This window comes from Dermacentor albipictus, chromosome 6 (genome assembly GCF_038994185.2).
Source record: "Dermacentor albipictus isolate Rhodes 1998 colony chromosome 6, USDA_Dalb.pri_finalv2, whole genome shotgun sequence".
Taxonomy (NCBI): domain Eukaryota; kingdom Metazoa; phylum Arthropoda; class Arachnida; order Ixodida; family Ixodidae; genus Dermacentor; species Dermacentor albipictus.
Window position 1 is genome coordinate 102,622,403 of NC_091826.1, and position 24,476 is coordinate 102,646,878.

General features: G+C 44.7%; 1 protein-coding gene across 3 annotated transcripts in view; it reads right to left on the reverse strand.

The window, feature by feature from the left end:
• LOC135913653 (regucalcin-like) overlaps nucleotides 1–24,476 on the reverse strand; it is a 30,856-nt gene extending 6,380 nt beyond the window's left edge. The window contains exons 1-5 of one of the 3 annotated variants that reach the window (XM_065446197.2): nucleotides 24,403–24,476; nucleotides 24,216–24,291; nucleotides 9,461–9,703; nucleotides 5,220–5,414; nucleotides 2,273–2,485 (exon numbers count right to left, since the gene is read on the reverse strand). In XM_065446197.2, the coding sequence (XP_065302269.1) occupies nucleotides 2,273–2,485; nucleotides 5,220–5,414; nucleotides 9,461–9,617 (565 nt within the window). In that variant the 5' untranslated portion in view covers nucleotides 9,618–9,703; nucleotides 24,216–24,291; nucleotides 24,403–24,476. Of the gene's footprint in view, nucleotides 1–2,272; nucleotides 2,486–5,219; nucleotides 5,415–9,460; nucleotides 9,704–15,796; nucleotides 15,948–24,215; nucleotides 24,368–24,402 lie in introns of those variants that run through there. The other 2 variants (XM_070541140.1, XM_065446198.2) reach the window with 2 other exon arrangements.

Here is a 24,476-nt window from a genome sequence, read left to right on the forward strand (position 1 = left end):
ACAAGAGAACTCGAAGTCGTTCGTGGAACTCCTAGACATAGGCGTAGTCCTCTAGCTAAAAGTCTTTGAAGTCTCTCTTCTGACGTGTGGGAAAGTCCGTGTAAGATGGGTGCGGAATATGCAATTTTTTGTCGTATTAATGCATTGTAAACAGTCAGCATGGACGATACTGATCCGCCCCATGATGTGCCTGCAAGTCTGCGAAGTACAGTCACTATGGCATTGACCTCGTTTTCGAGTTTTTTTAAGTGGGGTGCCCAGGATAGCTGCCTATCAAGTATTATGCCAAGAAATCGATGCTGTGTGACAATCGTATAATAATCGTATCTGCCTTGATGCGTTTCCTTTCTTTAACGCTGCGAGCCCGGTACTTTCCAGTAACGAATCCTATCAGCATGATAGCATTCACCGATAGGAAAGCCGCGGGCGCGGCGTTTTTAAGAAAGGAAACGCATCAAGGCATGTGACGATTATCGTTCTGTGGCAGAAGGGGCACTCCAAAGGGTGTAAACTTAGAGTGTATAAGCAGTGTCGATCCAGTCTTTGGTTGTTCAAGAAGAAAAAAAAAATATGCAGGAGCAACGGCGCGCGCGCGGACGATTTATGCTTAATGAATTGCTCGTGCGAGAGAATCTAATAGACGGTGACGAGCTGTGTAGGGCGCGATTATGTACACTGTGATAACATTAGTACACTGATGATAAGCTATAGCTAGCACTAAAACGGCAACTGGGAAGGGTTTTCAGTCCCCGTTTTACTGCTATAGCTTATCAGTATGCAAATCACACACACAATACCAAATCCACCTCGTGCGAGAATGCCTTTTAGATCGGTTGGTGCCATAGGAGACAGAAGGGATAATAAATCAGTTGGCGCAATTCTGAAAGACTTCATGTGCGTTAGTCACGCAAATTTAGTGAGGGCTCTATGCGTACGTATTCTTAGTTCGGGTCGCGTTAGTCTCTCGTGAGCTGGTAATTTCACGTGCTTTGGTGCGTTTCGTAGGTGACGTTTTAAATAACCAAAGGCTCCTTACCCGGCGAGATCACGTTAGTTGGATGCCTACACCAGTCCAGATTTTTAGAAACAATAGGACGTAAGTACTTAGAATTGGTAACTGTCATGACGGGTACTTTAGAAATTATACCCCAGACGAAGGAACCATGCCGTTACAGTAACGGCAAAATTATAGTGTTTTGCATTTAGTAGAACTTGACGTGAATTCCCTCGCCCCTTCTATAATATTTCATTTCCAAATGCTCCTAAAAAGAAGCTTTATTTCGGGCCCAACTCTGACGCCGCTTTATATGTATCGTTACGTGCAATTTACAGAATTGTGATGTTTTTCACGACTGAGTTACAGAGTTGTAAATTTCATATTTCCGAGTTCTGAAATTTTGCATTGTGAACAATTTCGATAAATACAGACAAACTAAATCAAAAACCGACTTTCAACAGTCACTAGAGCTTAGGTTTTTCGTTCATATGCAATAAACAACTAACAAACAGCAGACATATTACAGTCATATCGTAGCCCTCAGGAAAATGCATGGTACATAAAAATAAAGAATTCAGTGACGATTGAAAGGTAAATGCGAGAGAAATGCGCTAACGTTACGTCGCGCCTCTGAGGTCCTGGATCTATCGTTGAAACCACGTTCACCACATTTCAAAGTGTTGTTGAGGACCTCGCTCGACATACGCCCTGCCTCCTGGAGTAGAGAAGTGCTACTGACGATTGTTCGGAACAGACCGTCATTTACACTAGAGCAGGTACAGTAATATATATATATATATATATATATATATATATATATATATATATATATATATATATATATATATGTATATATATATATATATATATATATATATATATATATATATATATATATATTTATATATATATATACAAGGCTCATACAAGGCCCCACAAGGCTCATAATATGTTACAGTATGATAGGTAACACTCATGTTTACTCATTGCAAAGCTTAAAAAGCAGAAAAGAGAAAAAGCTGACGTCATTTACAGCTCATGTATAAAGTCGGATATTCAGGTTCGCAGCAAACGTCCTACTATAATTGTCCCTGAACGTAGCTCGCCATGTTTTAAATGCAAAAATTCTTTACACGTGGTTCTGATTTTTAAGAACGAACTTTGCTTTCGATGTTGCGGACCTGCGCGTTGTATGTATAAGCCTGCCGTATAAACTACTCAGTTCCATAGAATCAAGTCGCTTCTCGTAAGCCAAGCTCAAGAAAGCACACTCACTTATATCACCGGACGCGAGGTCGAAGTCGAAAGCGAAGACCTTCCCGGGCACGGAGTCGTTGTAGAACATCGTCTTGTTGTCGGCCGTCCACGTGATTCCGTTGGAGAGGGAAATCTTGTCGAGTTTGTGCTTCAGTTGTCCCTTGGAGTAAGACCAGAAGTTGTTCTTCCCCTGGACCATACCCTCGATGTCAACTTCCATGGGCATCGTACCTGGAATATGACAATATCAACGCGGCCCCATGGGCGAGCTGCAAATTGCGTTCCGCGCAATCAGAGTCACGTGACGTCAAAATAATGTGGTAATTAGAAACAAACCATTCAGACTAGTAATATAGCTTTTCGAAGTTGTATCGGTAGGTGTTTGACGGGAAGAGGTTGATTAATTACAGAGAACGGCCTAAGTCAAACCCTACCCCCAGCCCTTCGTTTTTTCTGTTTGATATCGCGCCTGAAAGATGGCGCCGGTGACGTCAGTGTGGCGCCACTGATCCTTATGGATTGTCAGGCATCTGCATCAGTTTTCGCCCGTGATCTCCTTCACCGAAATATCACTGTTATCGCTCTTCCGTTTCTGTGCGAGATGTGTGAGATGCGCGTTCCACTGCCAGATTTGACGAAGTGAGGCTGAATTTGAGGGCTCGACCTCGATGAGTTCGTCTTGGACGAACCCGTGCCATGTAAGGCACACAACAAATAAGTTCTCCTCGACAATGCTGTTTAAACGAGCCATTTGATCACTGGTAGCCGCTATAGTAACTCAGATGAAGTCTCAGTGAGTGAAGTTGAGTGAGGTCGTGATTGGAGGCTGAGGCGAGGCCGGGCCTTGGGGGGGAAGTTCGTTTGCTCACCTATGCGGAGGACGAAGCAAGACACCACGCGCGCTTTTATTTTTTCCTTCACACACGCATAGTTTGTCTACGGCGGATACTACATTTGCGCTCCATTCGACTGGTTTCGTTTGAGCAACAAAGAAGCAACAAACAACAAGAGCAACAAAGTTCACAGAAGTGAATACAATAGGGCTTGTTGGCATCTATCTTTATGTGATTTAGCTTTGCAGTGTGAGCCACCGCTAGCCCTTACAGCAGTGAGCAGCAAGCACACGAGTAGAACCTTCAACATCAGGCATCGAGTGGTCTCACGACCAAAAATAAAAGTAAAAAAAAACGTTAACAGGTGTGCTTTTTACGCAGAATGACTTCGGTATAATCCATAAATGTATCTTTCAAGTGTAGCCATAAATGGTGACATTGAGAGTGCGAGTACGCAATAGACAACGGAATGAGTTGTGAGAACTCACTACGCCTGGAATGGCACTTAGTTTCAAAGGGTTACTGACGCGACGTTTTCGACGCTTCATTTTTAGCGTTGAGCGAAGGTCCGGGACGTCTGAACCTTAGGAAGAAAATACTGGCAAAACTAAGAGTTCCGTAAATAATTTAATGTAATAGTTTTTTTTACGCTAAGTTTCGGCTTAGTTTCTTCCATGTCGTGATGTGATGACACTAAAGGTGGTCACGTGGTAGCAGGACATCGCTACCTTTTGGCACTCACTCCAGCTCGCCCGACCGTTTGTTATGCTATATACTACATCGTGCCTCACAATGAGTGGTCAAGACCAGAAGCTTTCTATAGGCATCATTATCATCTGACTATTTGTATGTTCACCGCAGGACGAAGGCCTCTGCTAGCGATCGACAATTACGCCTGTCTTGCGCTAGCTTATTCCAACTTGCACCAGTGAATTTAATAATTTCATTACCCTACCTAATTTTCTGCCTTCCTTCACTACGCTTCTCTTACCTTGACACCCATTCTGTAACCCTAATGGTCCACCGGTTATCGAACTACGCATTGCATGACCTATACCCACCTCCACTTCTTTCTGTCAATGTCAATTAGAGTATCGTCTATTCCCGTTTGCTCTCTGATCCACACCGCTCTCTTCCTGTCTCCTAAAGTTACGCCTAACATTTTTCGTTCCATCGCTCTTTTCGCGGTCCCTAACTTGTTCTCGAGCTTCTTTTTCAGTCTCCAAGTTTCCGCCCCATATGTTAGCACCCGTAGAATGCGATGTTTGTATACTTTTTTTTCAACGACATTGGTATGCTTCCAATCAGGATTTGGTAATGCCTGCCGTATGCCCTCCAACTAATTTTTATTCTTCTGTAAGTTTCCTTCTCATGATCAGGGTCCCCTGTAAGTAATTGACCTGCATAAACGTACCCCTGCATCAAGTCTAGAGGCTGAGTGGTGATCTACGGGCAGAGTTTCCTACAAAATTTACTTGTGGAGAATGATGCACTGAGATAGCTCAGCAGGCATGATTGTTCGTACATGGATTTCTCCCATCTTTCTTATTGTGTTTGAGAACGTGCTTGGGACGCTTTAGGCTTTGTATTTCTAAATTTCCGATCACTGATACTTTTATAAGCACAGAAAACTCAGTACACATGTGCAATCCTTTTCTGAAAAATGTTGCAGCGCAACGTTTTCTTACATCTGAACAACTTGCAAAGTTGCATAGTCGTTTGAAGCCACAAACACGCAGTTTAGGCAAATCAATGCATTGCCGCCCATCATTCCCGTGCTGACAACCACCATTGCTCGAGTTCCTGCAGGCGCTAGCGCCCAAATTCTTTCTAGTGATATTTGCAGGAAACTATGTTACCAAGGCTTCAGAGTTACAGAACAAGTGCCAACGGAAGGGAAGCGCAGTCGAGGAAGGCAGAGAATTAGACGGTGCGATGAAGTTAGGAAATGAGGACGTGCAAGTTGGCACGAGCTAGCGCAAGACATCGGTAATTGGAGATCGCTGACCTGTGGCAGCGCGGCCATAAATATAGGCTGACGATGACGACGACGACGACGACGACGACGATGATGATACCATTATCAGGGCCTCCATTTGCAAAGAACCAGTCCATACAGCGCTCGCACTCACCGGCCCAGAGACGTCCCACAGCGTCGCACTTGCCGTCATTGATGCGCGTAGGTACGGCGGAGTCCTTGTCCAGCATCTCGGCCAGCAGCGTCTTTTGTTTGGTGTCGAGGTCCACCTTGTAAACGCCGTTGCCCATGCACACCATCAGCTTCCGGTTGTCCTCGGCGTACGGTATCAGGTTGCCAATCTCGTAGTCTGCGAGCAGGCAAGCAACCAGTATAAGTATAGCTCAAATGTTGTACCCTAAGACATCAAATTGCTTGCGTACGTACCACTATCACACATTCAAAATTATAATACGCTTCATTTATATAAGGATTCCCCCTCACAATTCATACATGGGGAACGAATTGGATGCCCAACAAAAATAAAACAGTTATGTTCCCAACAAAACAGTTTTCAAAGCGTCAAGTATTTAAACCATTAAGGATACCATCGACCTGCCATCGTTGGAACATAGAAAAAAGGCCTCCAGTCTTACATTTTTTTTCACGAACTCTAGTATGTATGTTGCATTGTTCTGTACTCGTTGCTGCCCTCTGCGTAATATCCCATTCCTTTTTGCAAAACCCATACGCCTTGCACCGTAACATTGTACAGTCATGTGGGCTTTTATGGAAGCTCGCGCTGCCAAGATCTCGGCCTCGGCGGTCGAAATTTCCATGGGGGCGCAATGCAACATAACGCTCGTGTACTTAAACTTAGGTGCACGTTAAAGCTGCCCAAGTCGTCAAAAGTAATCAGCGGTCGACACCTACAGCTTGCCTTGTAGTCATAGCATGGTTCTGGCACGTAAAGTTTTATTTATTTTTTAAATGAAAGCATACGCTTTGTTTTTCTTCAGAATCCCGTATCATTCTTCGGGGCGTTTCTTTTTCTTTTACACGGTATTCTTTTTTTTAAAATAAGCAGTGGTATGTAGCTCTATTATACTTCTTGAGATGTATTACTTATAGACGCAGACATTACTTGCACGAGAAATCAAAAGGAATAATTTCGTAATTAACAAATTTTAGGAATTAAGTTTTGAACTGAATACTATATGGCACCTTTGCAATAGTATATGAATTTTAGCTGGTGTCTTCGAAAGTCGCATCCACTTGGAATAGTTCTGATGATGAAGCGAGTTTCCTGAAATTCATTCCCAAACTTTTCGACGAATTGCACAAGCGTTCCAGTAATTTCTGTGCTTCAGTGAATGAAAAGGTGTTTTCTTAAAAAGGGTAAGTGGAACAAGGGTGCGTTATTAGTGCTAGTTTGACACCGCCTATCTCGGAACTGGATTCGCTAGCTTTAATATTCGTTACAAGGGGGCGTGCCTTGTGAAATGCCTTGTTTGGATTCGTATGTTGCGATATGCATGCTAAACTAACAATTAGAAAGTCGATTAGCTAGGTTTTGGTACTTAGTTGATTACGTATTTTGATTTCCGGTGTCAGTCATGTCCGTCTCTTCGATTAACAAATCTTATTGCGTAGATTTGTCGCATATATGCCCAATGCGGTTTCCGAAAATGCTGCTGACGTTAAAAACAAACGCCCTGAAAGGATTATTGAATGTACACAGCTTTACGGTTATCTCTTCATTAGGGTCCTGTCTTTAGGTTACAGTATTTGAAAAAGATAAAATGTGTATAATCACCATCAGTCGTTATGAGAAATTGAGTGGAGAGATTTGCCTTTTTTTATTATTATTCTCGAGCACACGGCCTTTCCGGTGTCTACGAACTCCACATCCAGGAAATGCGATCGATAAAAAAAGAGCACTTCCTTCCGAAACAGCGGTGGTGTTGTGTGCTGTACGATCTGCGATATGACAACCCCGGCCAGCACCAGGGTGACAGAAATAAGAGGGCCACTAAAAGGGAACACTATAGGTTAAGCTGGGTCAGTAAACAAGACCTCTGTAATACCAGAATCGTCAACATTTCCGCGAGCGGAACCTTCGTATAATAGGCGAAAAATTTTCCCGAAAAAATGACATCCGGTCTTGAAATTCTCGCTCTGTAGTTCCTCGTGACATCACTATATATATATATATATATATATATATATATATATATATATATATATATATATATATATATATATATATATATATATATATATGTTCGGGATTAGTTAATAGTTAAGCGTTAAACGAAGATTTGAATACATTCTCAAGGAAACGAAGACTAAACCTATACTAAACTAGCAAAAGCGCGTTACGTAAGACACACGAAAAGATCGAAACAGACATAACATACAGGGCGCCGCGATTATTGCACCCTGTTTTTTTTTTGTCGATGTCTCATTCATACGACGCTTTTTGCAAATTTGCTACGAATTACCAATTCTTCCAGTTGCACCGTATCTCAGCGCAGGAAATTTTTGATAACCTATTTCGACGAAAACAACCCGAACATACGAAAGCACATTAAAATTCTGCACTTCATATATACTAATACGAACGAACCGCCCGTGCGTCTCGTGGCCGAGACAATAGCGGAGCGAACTATGCTAAAAACGAAATTGCAATTATACTATGAATTAGATAGTGCCGTGTGTATGGGAGAAGCGCGAAAAGTCTCGAAATCGGAGGTTGAAACCCCTGTTAGCGTGCTCACGATGCAGGGACGATTCAGGGATGTTTACGATGCAGGGTTTCTTTCATTGCCTGCTGCGTAAGTTTATCCAGTGCATTCTCGACAATCCTCGACTCGAAACTCCTTCCCCACTCCACTGAGTTAATCACAGCGCCACTCCTCTGATAAATAAGGCACTGCGCTTCTCAACTGTTGTTGTGGAGCGTCTGTGCAGAGTAGCGACCGCTTTTGTCGAGAGGTGGCACTGCCATTAATTAGCACGACTTGGCGACCACCAAGGAAATCTGAAATTAAAGGGGCAGCGGAATGCAGCAGTAATGAAACACAGAGCACCTTGGGGCCGCAATAAATACGAGGTGGTGCGTGGAATCTGGAAAGTAGTAATGGTGCCAAGGCTATAAAGTTCGCAAATGCGATTCTGTGCTAAATATCGGATATCTCGTCAGGGCTCGAAGTTAACCAAAGATAGGTGTGCCGACTGGCTTTGGGAGCCCACAGCAAAACCGCAAATGAGGAAGTGCACTATGACATGGGTTGGGCCTCGTTTGAAGTCAGAGAAGCGCAGAAAAAGATTAGTTCTGAAGAAAGACTCAGGAACATAACGAAAATAAATGTGCGGTTAAAGTGCACATGTATCTGTACCTTAAATGCGTGGACAGAGAATGGAGGAAAAGGTCAAGAAACTTGGCAACCATGTACGAGGTAATTGAAAGTGTAAGTAGAAAACCAGGAATCAAAGAAAGTGAGAGGAACAGAGACATTGAATTGGATGCAAAGAATGGAAACAAAAAGGACCATGGAGATTCACAAGAAAGAAATTAGAAGGGTAAATCTGTACGATAACACAGAGGGAGAGGCCTTGCTATTTGAGGCTCGAGCTCGTTGCCTAAGGACAAAAACGTACCGGAGCAAATACTCGCAACAAGTTGAGCTACGTGTATGCTGCAGCAAAACTCCGAATACCACTCAGCACATCCTAATGGAATGCGAAGGGATTCGCTCAGTGAGACCGGTACGTAGTGTGCACCTTCCAGAAGCGCCTGGATTTAAAGTGGGCGCAAGCATCAACCGGTCAGTCGAGGTAAGCAAGAGACATTTCGAGTATTGATGGAAAAAAAGCAAGGAATATGCTGATACGACCGGATCCGTTAAAGGCATAGGTAGCGGTGCACGTTAAATAGAGAAGTATTGAGGAAGAAACAAAAATATTAAAGAGATCAATACAAAAATGTCAGAATGAAGAGAACATATATCATAACCAAGTAACACAAGCGCCGTTTCAATGGGTATGCCAATAGACCGTCATCGCTGTCATCATCACGAGTCGACGTGGAGCACTGAGTGGAGGCATGTTGTAAGAGTACTGAAGTGTTTATACGTAAGACAATATTGCGGGTTACAGTTACGCGATTCTCGGGTAGCTGCACTAAACCCGCAATGTCCTGTAGTTCTCGAGAAAAATACAGTGCACCAGACGCGCATGTTCTATGCCGCTGTACATAGTTTTGAATACATCGAATTGCTACCCTATCATCAATTGCTTTCGAAGTATTTCTTTTTCTAGGCAAAGGGCGCCACCTTATCGAGGTCGCCGTAGTCTGGAATGAAAGTACATGGTATCTAAGAAAAAAAAAAAGGTGAAGGAAGAGCCCCCCACCGAGCTTGAGGATCTCCGTCTCGGTCCTGGACTGCGGATCGTAGCGGACCACCTCGGGACCGCGGGCATCGTCGAAGAGGAGCGTCCTGCTCCGCTCGTCCCAGTGAGGGCCCTCGCCCAGGATGTTCTTGCGCTTGCTGGCCACTTCCACCTTCATCGCTCAGGCTCGAGCTAGTGCTCCCGCGTCCGGACGATGTCCACCTGCTACTGGGAGTCTCTCGTCGGAGAAGCGGGTCGGCGCACCTGCGGGGCGAGATACCGTGAATCGATAAGGTGGGAGACAGCACACGGTGAGAGGACTGCAGGGAAAGGCCTGCGCAGACCAGCGCCACACTTTTAGCCGCGATAGCGGTGTCGATAGCGGCAGCAGCGGTGAACGAGCGTGGAGATCGAGCGAGACCCGCGCAGTGTTTCACTGCACTTTAGAGGACGTTTCACTAATGCGAGCGCATCGAAGGTACGCGAATGCGCACGTAAAACCCCGGTTGCAGTTAACGCCCCCGTTACGCTTCATAAGTTCACGTGACGCTGCGATGGCCACTGAAACTGTATAGCGCTTGCGGTTCCCCCCCACACACACATACACACAATAACATCGAACAGTTTTATTTCTGCGAGTGCTCCCACTACGGCGTACAGGGACGACCGCTTGCGACTGGGCTAACCAGTTTTGACGGCTGGCCAATTTCGCTACATCATTTCGGAAGGCCGCGACCTCATCAGTCATCGCAGCAGAGTGTGGACGAAGACGCTTATATGAGACACTGGAGAGAAGGATTGAATCAATTTAAGGTGATAACGTATTCTTTCGACAGAGTGCCCAACGTTCCCCGGATGTGATTGTGGGCTGGCCAGCAACTTTCAACAACTTAATCTGGGTCGAACTACGCTTAATGATATCTCGTTTCCTAAGGGTCGTGCGCCAATTTGATATGAGGTTCACAAATATCCACTTTAATTGTTGTCAACCACGGGTCTAGACTCTAGTCCATAATGCTAGTACTCTGCGTGTGACTGTGTGATGCGTTGTTGCCCCTCCCCCCTTCTTTTTTTTTTTGCTTTATCTCCTCTTCTTCCTCTGCGATCGGGTAGGCGTGGTTTCCTTTTAGAAGACAACTGCTAGCCCGCTTTTGTTGCTCTGTGTGATGTTCGTGCATGCTTGCATGAATATTAATAATTAGAAAGTAATAATTTCATTAATATTGTTCAGAGACGTTTATTACTAGATGAGAACACGAAATCGAAACTGTACCTTTTTTTTCTTTCGCGCAGAATCGTTAGCGCTGATATATCACTGTGACGTCAAGTATTTGAAAGTATGTTACTTACAGACGTGTGATTGCACCTCCATCACGTGTGATGTAGCAGTTAAGAGGAAGCTTCAGCTCGAGTGCTCCTATCTAAATACATGTAAAAGGAGAATTAGTTTTTCTCGGCAAGCACTGCACCAAATTTGATGAGGTTTGTTGCATTTAAAAGACAAACTCAAAATCTAGTGACTGTTGGTTTCGAATTTTTTAGTTAGGTCGCAACTTTTTTATTAAAAATTGGCGAAAATCGAAAATTTTCAAAAAAACGAGACTATCAAGTTTACAACTCCGTAACTCAACTACTAAAAATGATAATACAATTCTGTGAAGTGCATATAATAGTACATCTAAAGCGGACAAAATTGATATGTTACACATGAATATAAAAAAATTTAATCATAGGGAAATACAACTTTTGCAAAACCGTCGTAACCAACGTAACAAATTCACGTAAGATGTAAAATGACATATTGAATTTGTCCGCTTTGAATGATCTAATGGATGCCGTTTACTGAACCACGATATCAATTCTTTATGCAGATCTATGAATTTGTAAACTTCGTGCTTCTACTTTTTTCAAACGGTCAAATATTTGAAAATCGTTTTAAGAAAATGCAAGCCCTAAATCGAAATTCCGCTTCCAACAGTCACTAGAATTTAAGTGTCTCTTTCAAATGCAACAAATGTCATCAAAATCGGTCCAGGGGTTATCTCATAAAAATGTTTTTGCGTTTTACATGTATTTGAATAGGCCGCGTCGGAGTTGGGCCCGAGCTAAAGCTTCCTCTTAAGCCTACATCTTACTGAGCCTGAAAGCCCTCGAATGCCCAATTTAAGTACATCTAAAAAGCAGGCACGTTTTCACAACGCAGTGGCTGAGCTAACTTGAATTGGTTTTCTGAGATCGAAACGCGAATTATGCCGGTACTGGCAAGATAAAATTTGTTTTACGACATTATAACCTTGAGAAAATTACCGAAAATCAGAATGCATAAAATAAACCTGAAACGAGGAGTTTATAGCTGTGTAGTTTTGTACCAAACTCAATATCGAAGTTCCGTAAATTGCCTCACTTGAAGTATCTCAAGAGGACAAATATTTGGTACATGAGTTTGCAGCTGAAGACAGATTGCCATGTGGGAAAATAGAAATTCCGGGTTTTAGGTGACGAAACCGCGATCTGATTACGAAGACACGCCGTGGGGGCTTGGAATTCATTTTGCCGATCAGGGCTTCTTTAATGCGCACCAGGTTCATGCCCGGTACACGTGCGTTTTTGCATTTCGCCCCCATCGAAATGCGGCGGGATCTGTACCAATGAACGGGTGCCTAGCGGAATTTGACTTTGGCTAACTTGGAAGTTTGCGCAGTGGTCATCTCATAACATCTGCTCGCGCAAGAACTGTCATTCCTAAGATGTGCTCGAAGAACTCGCGGAACGTTTTAGCAAAAGAGGAGAAAAATAATTTCAATATTAATGAGCACCAACGAAGGAGATGCCGTACACGTGTCCGGATGGATGTTATGATGGATGGATGTCATGAGCGTCCCCTTTGGAACGGGGCGGTGGGTTGCGCCCCCAAGCTCTTGCTATTATGCTGCCTAATGTCCTACCTAGGTTAAACAATAAAAAAAAAAACACACAATGAAGTACCACGCCCAAATTTTCTGATCCCCTATTGCGAACTGCGCTTTTGTACGTCTCCGTCTTTTGTCGTTTCCCTACTTTTCTTCCACCAATCCTCCAAACGCCTCTTACTAATGCCTATTGCGGACATGTTTGCTTTACCACTGCTCCCGCTGAACCCAAGGGCGTCAAGGAGGCCAGTGGTGCCTACATCGACCGCTGGGTAGACGTCTTGACATTCTAATAAAACATGCTCCGCCGTTGCCCTAGCTTTACTGCAGCAAGCACATGCTTCTTCTTCTTTCTTATATCTCGCTTTATAAGGCATCCCGATCTCAGTTCAGATTTCAGTTTCCGTTCGAACCTGAAAAGCGCCGCTTGAGTTTTAGATCAGTAAGCAGGTTTTAATTGACCAGCGCCTGGGTTTTAGATGAGTTGATCAGTAAGCAGATTTTAATTGAACGGGTGTGCAGTTTTCCATAACCTACTGTGGCGGTATGCGTAAGGTGATTTCCATATGTATTAATAAAGAATCAGCTAGTATCATGCACGTAGATAACGTAATGAATAGTGTTGTTCTTACGATGTCTTACGATGTCATTATCGTAAGTTATAAATAACAGGTGGCCTAGCATACTTCACCGTGCTCTACCATGGTAAAGGCGTTTTGGTGAAGAAAGTGCTTATCCGATATATACATGTCGGCGATGCTTGGCTAGGTGGATTTTAATAAATGCTTAGGCATTTCAATGGGTTCCACAGTGAGAAAACTTTTCTTACAACGTTTCATTTTTCATCCTGTCAAATACGATGAAAGGTCTACAGGTATATGCCTAATGGTGGTTTATTTTTGTGCAATGTCGCTAAACAATAAATATTTTTGATATAGTAGGGTGGTTTCCGCAGATCTACGAGACCTGAAACCGTACTGCAATGTGATTTAACAGAATCTAAATATCAGAAGTTAGACATTCGTCTAGCAATCATTATTTTTTCAATGGTTCTGAATGTGTTGGCAAAATTGATACGGGTCTGTAGTTCACTAACGTGTTTTTATAGCTGCCCTTTATGTATAACAGTCACCCTCGCATTTTTTAGGCGATCCAAGAGAAGGATATAAATGTATGTTAAATACGGAATGATCAGGCCAAGAACAGAGCAAAGTGGAGTTTTATGCCTTCGATATCTTCAGACTCGCTCATTCTTGGCTTGTCGAACGCATTACGTTCTTCAGTTCCCTTCGTCGGAGTAAGGCAGCTCGATTTCACAAGCGGTAGCGATAAATAGCGCACATCATCGCCGTGGGGGCTATTGTCCACCGGGGAAGTGTGGTACTCAACGAACTTATCAGCTGGTGCTTTTCCATTGCAGGTTTCGTCGGCGAGAGTCATCTCATCGACAGTGAAATTCATGTCTCTACACGATAGTATAGAATTAAGCTTCTTTCACACAAGTTTCGAGTCTACTGCACTGTCAAACAAACATGCAAAGTAGTTACTTTGAGCAGGCTTTAATGTTTTGTTAAGGTCATTCCTATAGCGTTTAAGTTCTCTTAGTGCATCAGGATCTCAATTTTTCAGGAACACATAGTAAGGTTTCTCTTTACTACGTGCCATGCTTCGTAGTTCCGGTGTCATCCCTGTTTCTCGCGCACTTTTTGGTTATGGTGCTTTATTTTTTGTATAGGAAGTGTTTGTGATATAGGGAACAGAATGTATCTATGAAGAAATTATAGGCTTCGTTAGGTGCTGCGGAGGATAATACCTCGTCTCACTTTGCTGATGCTCTTTGGCTCCTGGATACAAGTCTTCATGCAGAAATATGCGGAACGATAATTTCTGGCATTCATTCTTTAGGTGATTTCAAATGCCTGTCAGCAACAGAACATATAGGTGAGTGATCACTAACAGCTACTATAATCGTGCCAGCCTGTACACAGTCATGTGTCATATTTGTTATAAATATAGATCGATCATGGACTCACAAGTTACGGTAATGCGCGTAGGAGCAGGCATAACGGCAGACATCGTGTGCGATTCGAGCAAAACGGACATATTCTTTTTGGAATTGCTCGAGAGCATATCAGTGTTTAGGCCACCTCCAAGTACTACGGTTTACGGGTTGACAAAGGAAAAAAGATTGTCCAGGAATGTAAAGAACACGGCTCAAATGGCGTCAAGGGGTCTGTAGCAAACCATACAGACATTTTTTTACATATTGTGGGAACCACTTCGTGATTTTCATTCAATATTGACAGTTCATAAATATACGCGCAGTTGCAACTTAAGCTCAAACACAGACGCGTTCTGCCACCTCGCTTGTTCTTCCTGCTGAAAAAAAATATTTGTAATCATCAAGATGCATGACTTCCGTGTCATCACAGTACCACGTTTCAGTCATCATTCAAAATGACAACTGAAAGTTGAAGGATTCTCAAAGAGTGCTAAATTCATTATACTCTCCCCGATATGATTGCGTGCTCAAGTGCAGTGTGTGAGAGGCGAGGAAAACTGCGCAGAAAGCGGATGCAGGCCAGATGGGCTTATGCTGCCAAAGCTGCTCATTCTGATGAAGTCTCTTAAAATTACGGACCACTGCATTCAGATACTTTCTAGTTCAACCCGGTTTCTTATGGCGTCAATAGGCTGACCGTATTTTCGCAGAATAATTTTTCCGGTATTGTACTACACATATGTGTAGTGCCTTTCTTTGGCTCATCGTTTAGCTGACAAGAGCAGTTCTTCACTAGACTGAGTGAAATTTTCTCTGATAAACACCGAATTCAACTAGGACTCGGGAGCATTGCTCGCGAAAAGCCAATAGCCTCGGTCAAAGACTGCCGCAAGAAGCGGACAATAACTACAGGGCTTTTTCCAGATATCATGCGCAATGCCATGATTGAGTAAGCGGCTAATTCAGGTCTTCTCATTAGAACTCATTCTAGGAGGTCTTCCCTGTCCGATTTTGGCAGTCCATGTATCTCGATCTTGGCGTCTATTTCGCCACTCCAGTTCATTTGCGACCTAACGACGTTGCCTCACGTCCTCAGCGTCATACCTCCTTTCAATCACCTCTGCTCGCTTAGTTAGGCATTTGTATCCTTGTCAAGCGAACGAAACCGTGCGAGCATGTGCTAAAGGATTCCATCGCTCCGTCTAGCGGTTGTTGTGCGCGTCCGACATTTCCATGTAGCCCTAAACGGGGTCAAATTAACACCCGAGCACTTCGCTATGTGGTACGGATGCTTACACTGAATGCACGACACGTGAGCCGCCTCGGGCAGCCCCTCGTGGCAAGACATGCGCTTTCGCTGTCAGGAGGCATGCTCGAACGAAACCGTGCGAGCGTGTGCTTAAGACTGAAAAACAAATAACACACGCTAAAAAGTAAGAATCTCACACTGGAAGCAGCAGGGCAGCAAGAGGTTGACACAGAGAAGCAGAGGTGTTAATGCAACGGCGAAATTTCCCCAGCCTGGAAAGTGGCGAATGTGAAGAATTATAGGCACGTCCTCTCGGCCCGCCGCAGCTGCTGCCGAAGCAACGAGCGCGCCGGCATACCACGAGTCGCGAAGTTCGCGAAGGGGGTGTTTGTCGTTGTCGAGGGGGCGGCGAGTTCTATAGTTCAGATGCACTCAGGAAGTTGCCAGTGTCTGCGCGTGCGTGACTTCTCGAAACACTGTTACCGATAACGTTTGACTCGAAGGAAAACAAGCCGGGCGCAGGCTGGATGATCAAAATGCCGTGGCCGATCAACTTATCGCTCGAAGGGGGGAAAACAATGAGCCCCGTGTGAGTAGGAGCTAAAGAAGTGGCCAATGCAAATAAAAAAAAGGGTGGATTCTTTCGCCACCCCAGCTGCTGCTAAGGTCACATATCAAAATCATATGAAGCCAACGTACAGACAATGAGACTAAAGAAATCACAAGGTGATAATACGTTATATATATATATATATATATATATATATATATATATATATATATATATATATATATATATATATATATATATATATCTGTATATATATATATATATATATATATATATATATATATATATATATATATATATATATATATATATATATATATATATATATGTGTGTGTATATATATCTTGATGACGAGGGTTGGCTGCAGTGTGACTAGATGTTACGACACATTTGAGAACGCATTGCTCGAACCTCTGGGTATAGGTGAACGTCGTGACTTTATTACTTCGCGGCTTCAATTCTTTAATTGGGACGTGTTCTCACGGGTAGTCAATTACAAAGTTAATAATAGATTTTTTTGTTATTAGCTAGCATCACTCTGTAATTTGTCGTGCAGGTAGAGTCTGCCTGTTAACATTAACAAGGGGACAAGACATAAATGAGATATTTATCCGCAGGTTATATGTTCTGTTATAAACCGGTTGCAGTGAAAAGATCGAGGCAAACAGTGGCTCAGCTACTCTATTTCTCCGAATTGTAAGCCAAAAAAAACTAAAGAATAATGATATATTAATAATTACCAAAACCATAAAACAACTGAGAACGCCGGTTTATGTTCTCATAATTTCCACGCACACTCAGGGAGTATAAAATTCGTTATCGGCTGACGTCTCAACGTTTGATTCCGCGAATGCATTGGGACGCGTGGTTGCTTCACTCACTGATTCTTGAATCGCATACATGTAATTTCTTGGTCTTTTTTATTAACTGTCCACATTGTACTTTGATTCCTCAACACATTTTTTTTTTCTGTTCGTGTCGCGGTTGATCCAGTCGTCGCGTTCGGCGTTTGTTTTTTGTTTCATCGGTGTACGATTTCTGCGCCGCTCTACAACAGGCCGTGCTGCTTGCTGCACGATACAACGAAACAAATTCTCCGTATGTTTATCATCCCGACTGCGTTATCTTTTGCCCCGTAGTGTGACTGAAAAAAGTAAAAAAAAGAAAGCGATATCACGAACGAATAAAACATCTTTCAGAAACAAAGTATATATTCATTAAAGTTACGAGAGAGCGGCACATATGCGCGCTCTCGGTGTTCGCGTTCCACGCGTTCCGCGCATGTGATCCGCGTCCCATAGAGTTTCCTACAAAATTACTAGAGGGAACTCTGGCGCTAGTGTCTACGTGAGCTACAATGGGAGCGGTTGTCCCAACATGGGAATTATGGGAAGTACATGGATTTGCCTAAACTTCATCCTTTTGGCTTCAAACGGCTTTGTGACTTTGTAAACTCGTCATTTCCAACAGTTTATTGCATAATGAATAATTAAATAAACATCATTAAAATTGCCCGACGGCAGGATTCGAACACAGGGACTCTAGTACAGAAGCCTGATATTGAAACCATTAAGCCACGGAATCGACACGCGAATGAAACGCACTTATGAATTTAGCGCGGGCATGCCAGTGCCTTGAGACGCTTGGTGCGTTTCGATTTGACCATCTGGACAAGCTCAATCGTTGCAATTAATAGCAATAGTACGCGTTCCCGGCGTCTTCTGCACTTCGAAGAATATAGATTGCGCTGAAATATACGACAATATAAGATTTATATAGCGTAATATACAAAGCCACAAGAACGTCTGAATCCACAAGCACGAAGATCAGACAAATCCATTTACTTCCCATCATTCCCATGGTAGGACAACGACTGCAGCGCCAGAGTTCCCTCTAGTAATTTTGTAGGAAACTCTATGCCGCGTCCCTCAAAGATAGGCTTTTCTTTTCTTTCTTTTTTTTTTGAAGGGCTGCGCGTCCGAAGCGGACCGTGTGCTTACCGCTGTGCGACGTTATTCCAACGTTTATCTCCACGCGCCCACCACTCGGAGTGAGCCACTCGAGCGCCAGCGTTAGGCAGGGAGAGTTTCCCAAGTGAAAAGCAGGGCCGCGTTATCTTCTATAGGAACGCTGCCTATCACAAGGCGATACTTACGATGCTCCGCTCACTCTGTTTTCCGTTCCCTTTGATCACCCCCACCACCTTCCTTCTTTGCTCTTCCGAGCTGCGCTACTAGCCTAAAACAGTCATGACATACCAACTCGCCCAAACTGCCACGCCTTTGACCTTGCTAGTTGCTTTACGCCACATATTACAATCTAGGAATTTTAGCCGGTGAGTTTACTGGTCACGTCGACTCGGAACGAATCCCGCGGATGGTATATGGGTTTCGCGGTATGCGCCGCTAAACTTGCGGTAAAAATACACTGCTGTTTTATACATTTCATTTATGCGTCTAGAAAATAGTTTTATGCGTCAAAGCACAAGATTAACGGCACCGCCAATGCATTTGGTCTCCCTCTTTGGGAAATATTATCTCGAGACTGGCGTCAGTCCGAGGATCAATTTCAAGCACATATTCCTTGAGAACTGACCGACTGCGCTGCGTAAATTGCCATAATTGCCACATTGCCGTAATTGCCAAATTGCCACATCGTAAATGACAAATTTTTTGCAAATTAACTTTATTTATTGAATTACATTTTCATTTCTTGTACAAGCAACGTCCGCATCTCCGAGCGATCCAGCTCAAGAAATAAAACGATGCTATCCACCACAGGCCATTTAAAAAAGCTCTCTATCACTAAAAAAAAAAACCAAAGACGATTACGATACTTCCTGACGCGAAATTTGAGCGGAGACCGTTTTTTCGTAGGCGCCGCCATATTGTGAACGCAGTGGTGCCGCCTATGTGCTGCGCCATACTGGCTTGGGTGAAAGCAGTCTTTTGCATGGCAGGTATACGCTCGGCGGTAGGTTCTGGCGTTTGTTTTCGCGGTCGTGCGGTCTGTTTAGTATGACGTGCGTCTTCTACGTGGTAAATGGTTCTGTGAGACGTGCTGAAGTGGTTTAAGGCGTCATGGCTGGAATTACTGCTGGCGTTGAGGTGGACGGAACACGCAGCGCGATGTGTGCGCGCATGTTTGAGCCTACAATCAGCCTCGGAGATCAATTGTGTATTTCTGAATGTTCCAGTCACTAATGTCACCTTATTGCAGTATTATACTCTGTTTCTAAGCTGCGGTTTAGGAGCCATGAAACATACGCGACGATCGTAACAGCGTGGGTACCGTTCTGCAACGATAGGAGCTGTGACGTTATACTTTGACAAGCGTTTAAACTGTTCGCTGCATGTTACATTGCGTGACTACCTAGTTCGATTGATGAGGTTTCCGCCCCTGAATAAAATAGTTTTGGCAAGTAATAGCAGCATGCCTTACAATAAGAATTAAGCTTGTCCAGCAAAGGGACTGTTTACGAACTGTGCGAGCGCCCTAAGCAGTGGTAGGTGCTGGATTACATATATCTTTGTTCTATATACCGCATGGTCCAAGCATACGGCATCAGCGGTTATATATTTATAAACTTTGTGCGGCGTGACTATGCGAGGTCCTATTGCGGCGTTAGCTCGCTTCCTCTTGCTTTTTCGAGAAAGCGGATGATAACCGAAATTTTTTTTCGGTTATGTTCGTTCTGTTCTCTACGACGCACTCACACGTATTACGGAAATTTTTCCTCAAAAATAGGCATCGCATTCTTCTCATGCGATCCCTCTCATATATTATGGATATATATGCAGACCAAAAAAGCTATGCCGAAGCGCACAGCTTACATAGGTATCGTGCTGGTTCACAAACCGCAGTCATCGCTGTGTTGAGCAGCGCCATCGGCTTCATGTAGGAAGGCTAGCGTAGACACATGGTAATTTGAAGCTTACTAGACTTGAAATGCGCGAGAACGATGCCGGTGCATCACAAATATCTGATAGCGCCTGCCGCTTAGAGGTTTCGTGGTTGCCTTAGGTTGTCCGTGCACGAGCGTTCGCTCTTATGCTTTCTTTTACTCCCTACGCCAAGCTATCAGATAGTGAGCAGATTTACCATTTCATGCTGCTAATAAAGATACACCGGTTTTCTTTGTTGAATTAAAACCGATATAAGCAAAATAGTTCACAACACATACACACACCACGACTGATAATGTGCGTACACCGCGGCTGATAAAGCGCGTCACATTTTTGCGCCCCCAAAAGATATTTCCGCCTACTGTAATTACCGATGCACCGAAAGGCTTCCCTGACGACCTTATATGAACGGATATGGCGTACATTTCACAAAGTACCATCTAAACCGTCTCGAAATCGTTCCGCAGCACGCGACAGCAATACTTTCGAGCAGCGCCGCGCCGGATCGCCCAAGCCAGAGAGGAGGAAAGGCTCTCGACTCGCCCTATCCTCCTCGCCCGATGAAACGGTCTATACGTTTTCCTTTCGCTATACATTGGCCGGCGCGTACAACCGGTCTCGCGCGGCACGTTGCAAACGGAGCGAAGTGTGGCGCGACCGCCTCGCTAACGTGGAAATCGCGAGAGGCAGCGCGTGGGGCCAGCGCGTGGGCGCGATCCACAGAAGCCATCACCGACAGGCCCAGGCCACGCGCGCTGATCAGGCGCCATCTGGTAGCCATCGCCGCAAAGGCCCCCCGTGCGCGGCACTACGCTTTTCTTCTCACGCTTTCGCCATCCCCTCCTCCGCTTTCCGCCTCGTGGTCCCGCTGCACCCTCCTTTCCACTTTCCTCCTCGCGGCTCTTCTCTCTCGCCACTTTCTTTTTTTTCATCTCCCGCTGCGCTCCGCGTTCGCTCTCGTCTTGCGCTGTGCTCATTCGCTCGGTTATGCCGGGAGCGCCGACGTTCGAATGGGGAACGGACGCGAAGAGCTGGCGCTCTAACAGGAAAACACGCTCGTGATAATTCCGTCCACCAAGGCTCAGCGGTCCAGACGGGAGTTACTGCCGCGTTCAAACACAGCCGGGCAGTGGCGTAGGCATAAATATTTTCAGGGCTTCGGGGAGGGGAGAAGGTGGGAGGAGAGCTGGAAAGACCGCATACCAGCACAGAAATTTCGATGCGTGGAGCGGGGGAGGGGGGGGGGGGGGAACATGCCTATTGCGTCACGCCCTGTAACTGCAGCTGCGGCTACTGCTGGACATATAATATATAGTTTCATATACTATATCGCTGCTGGAAGAAAACCTGGCGCCTCGGAAGTTAAGCTCGTAACTAAATGAAATCATGGAGTCAAGCATACCGGAGCAACCCCGGCTTTACGTGAAACAGGCCGCAGTGGGGGACTCCGGCTGAACTTTCCCCACCTGCATATAGTTCTTTAGCGTACAGTTAAATCCGAGTACATGAGCATTCTTCCACTTACCGCTCGCGTACACTCTCACGTACACTAACGCTGTCACTCATGTGCGTGACAGCGTTACACGCACAATCTGGCTTGCTTATAAACGTTGCGATGACTTGTGCTATATGGAACAAGGCTTCACATCTATCTGTAGGCGTCCCAGGCTCAACATGCGGACTCATCCCCTCGTCCATTACGCCCACATGAAGGCACCATTTAATTAACATTGTACCGATATAAATTTCAATTTCGATTGAACTTTTCAATTTATTTTCCATAAGAATGTACGAAGGCCCGAACAAAAAGCAGAAACATTCTCGCTTGAAAAAAAGATTCGGGGCCCCTGTACAAGGCATACAGCAAGTCTCAGCAAATTTCCGACTCAAACAGAATTGACTGTCAAAGCAAATGCAAAAAAAGTTAACAGATAGTTCATATATACGACCAATTATTTGAGGCAAACGGCTTAAATGGACACGGAATAATGAGAAAATTGGTGCGAACCCGTGCATACCGGGTGTACGTAACTTGTGTCGAAATTTTAAAAACATGCAAGTGCTACGTAGCTGGACACAACCAATATAACGTTGTTTGCCGTCGCTTGGAGCAAGTAAGTCAGACAATTATTTGTATTTCGCCTAATCCCATAATTAGTTATTATTAATGAATGAATTTCTCAAATGACATATTCAGAGAAAAGGTCTCATTGAGAAAATTGGAAACCATCCTGAAAAACTCCCAATCCTGCTTTCTGTTGCGCAATAGGTGCTACATAATTTTTTTCCAAGCCGCAAAGAAAGTGCGCGGAATACGTAACAGCGCCTACAATGGTCTAAAATGTTCTGAGTGACTCCGCCCCCCCCCCCCGCCTCCACTTCTCTAGAAAAAAAAAACAATCATCCACCAGCACCACATATCCCTCCTATATAAAAACTTCATACTGCAATGTCAATATAATTCAACATGTCCGAACGAGGGAAGTAAGTCTCCGAAAGTTTCAACTTGCGCGCTTGTATCCGACAAAAATAACAAAAAAAAGGAAAAGAGAAGCCTATCGCACGGGTTCCTGCACTTTTCGCAGACAGAAATATATAACAGACCCTTCGTCGCACTTCCTTAATCATACACTTCCTGTTTTTGTCGCCTAAACCTTGGTGATCGTAAACGTTGTAACCGCTGTACATCGCTGCGTTAGTCACAAGGACGATAGTTTTGGCACGTCGTTTTTTGCCGGAGAAGTATCGCGATCAGTTTGTGCAACTGAAGAGGAGTCTCAGAGCAAAGCGTCATCAGTACTGCATTCAACTGCCACCCCTGTGGCCGATACGAATGCAAACCGCAACACTGTGCAAATTTTCATTCGTCGAGCAACTTAGTCCACCTTTTGTCGGCATTTTACTCATTCTGGTCTCCAGGCAACGCGCATATCGGCTACGTTTGAGCGTCCGGAAACAGCTGGCTACGCTAGATTCAAATGCTGTCTACGACATCAGAGAAAAAAAAAACCTCTGTATGCTGCGGACTCGTATCCGTCACGAGGCCTATTAAGCCACTACAATTCAGAAATCCCGGCAAATTGCCCAGACTGCCCTGAACCCTACTGCTCACTCTCGCACATGCTTTGGCAATGTACCGCGTTACCAGAGGGCCCTCTCTCCAGTGAGTCCGAATGGGAAGAAGCCCTCAAAAGCCCGGACCTCAAACTGCAATTCAAGGCCGTCCAGAGGGCCCAAGAACTGGCGGAGCGTCACCACGTTCCCGTCCCGACTTGGGCGTCGCCTACGGTTTCGGCCCAAGGAGCTCGCCGCGTGCGATCTCCAACGGCTTAGACCCCTCAGGACCTCAATAAAGTTCTTGACTGACTGACTGTATGCTGCGGAAGCTCCATACGCCGTAATCTCAAGTGATCCTGTAGGACCAGAATACACGGGGACCTACGTCATGACATGTAACTAGTTGATATCCTAGTGAGGCATGCGGGATTTTCAACAGGAATGTTGCGCACTTGCATGAGATAAAAGTAATTTAGAAGTGAGCGACACTTTTTCGTCATGTGTAGGAACGCGCCATATTCTGCGCGCTCGCGATAGGACCGATTTGGGACGGCCGTGCTCGTTCAGTTTTTATCCCAAGCCGCTGATTCCCGCCCATCTTCGCAGGCTGTGTAACGCAAGGGCCGGCAACCCTTAAGCGGGTAGTTGTCAACGAAGACGCAGAATGCAATTAAAGAAAAAAAAGTCCGCGCGAAATGCACGAGATCAAAATGCCACAAGTACACCTGCGTTTCTATTCCAGATGCTTAAAACCTGATTTAACGTTTACTGCTGCTACGTTTGTGCTCACATTTCGCACGGAGATTGCAATATTTCGCTCCGCATTGTTCGATAACACGATCGACTTCAGTTGCTGACCAACTGTAAAATCAAATCCGCGTCTACGCAGCAGCTGGTGCCTGCTAAAGGGCAAGGCGCCGATGGCGTATTTTTTTTTTTCCCCCTATTCAAACTATGCAGTTTAAGATACGAACTGGTTTAGGACACGCTACTGGACAAACGATGGACAAACGAGCGGGAAGCTCAAAAAAACTAGTCTCGGAGTTGCTATAAGAAAACGAGGATAACTCCGTCTGGCTCACCTTGCCTGGAACAGGAGACACCGTTTCTCTGCCACCTCTTTCGGAGCAGACTTTTGCCGGCGAAACCTGAAACGAACTAAAAGAAACACAACAGAAAAGAAACCTGCTCCGTACCGCTACACGGAATCCCGCTGTGCACACTAAAGAACGTCGCAGGCGTACAGTCACGTGACCGGCCGTCTCTTACCCAAACACGCGGAGGTCTCGGCCTCTCGTCTCGGGTGGGTGCGCGTGTCTGCGGACACTTGATTGCCGCTCAAT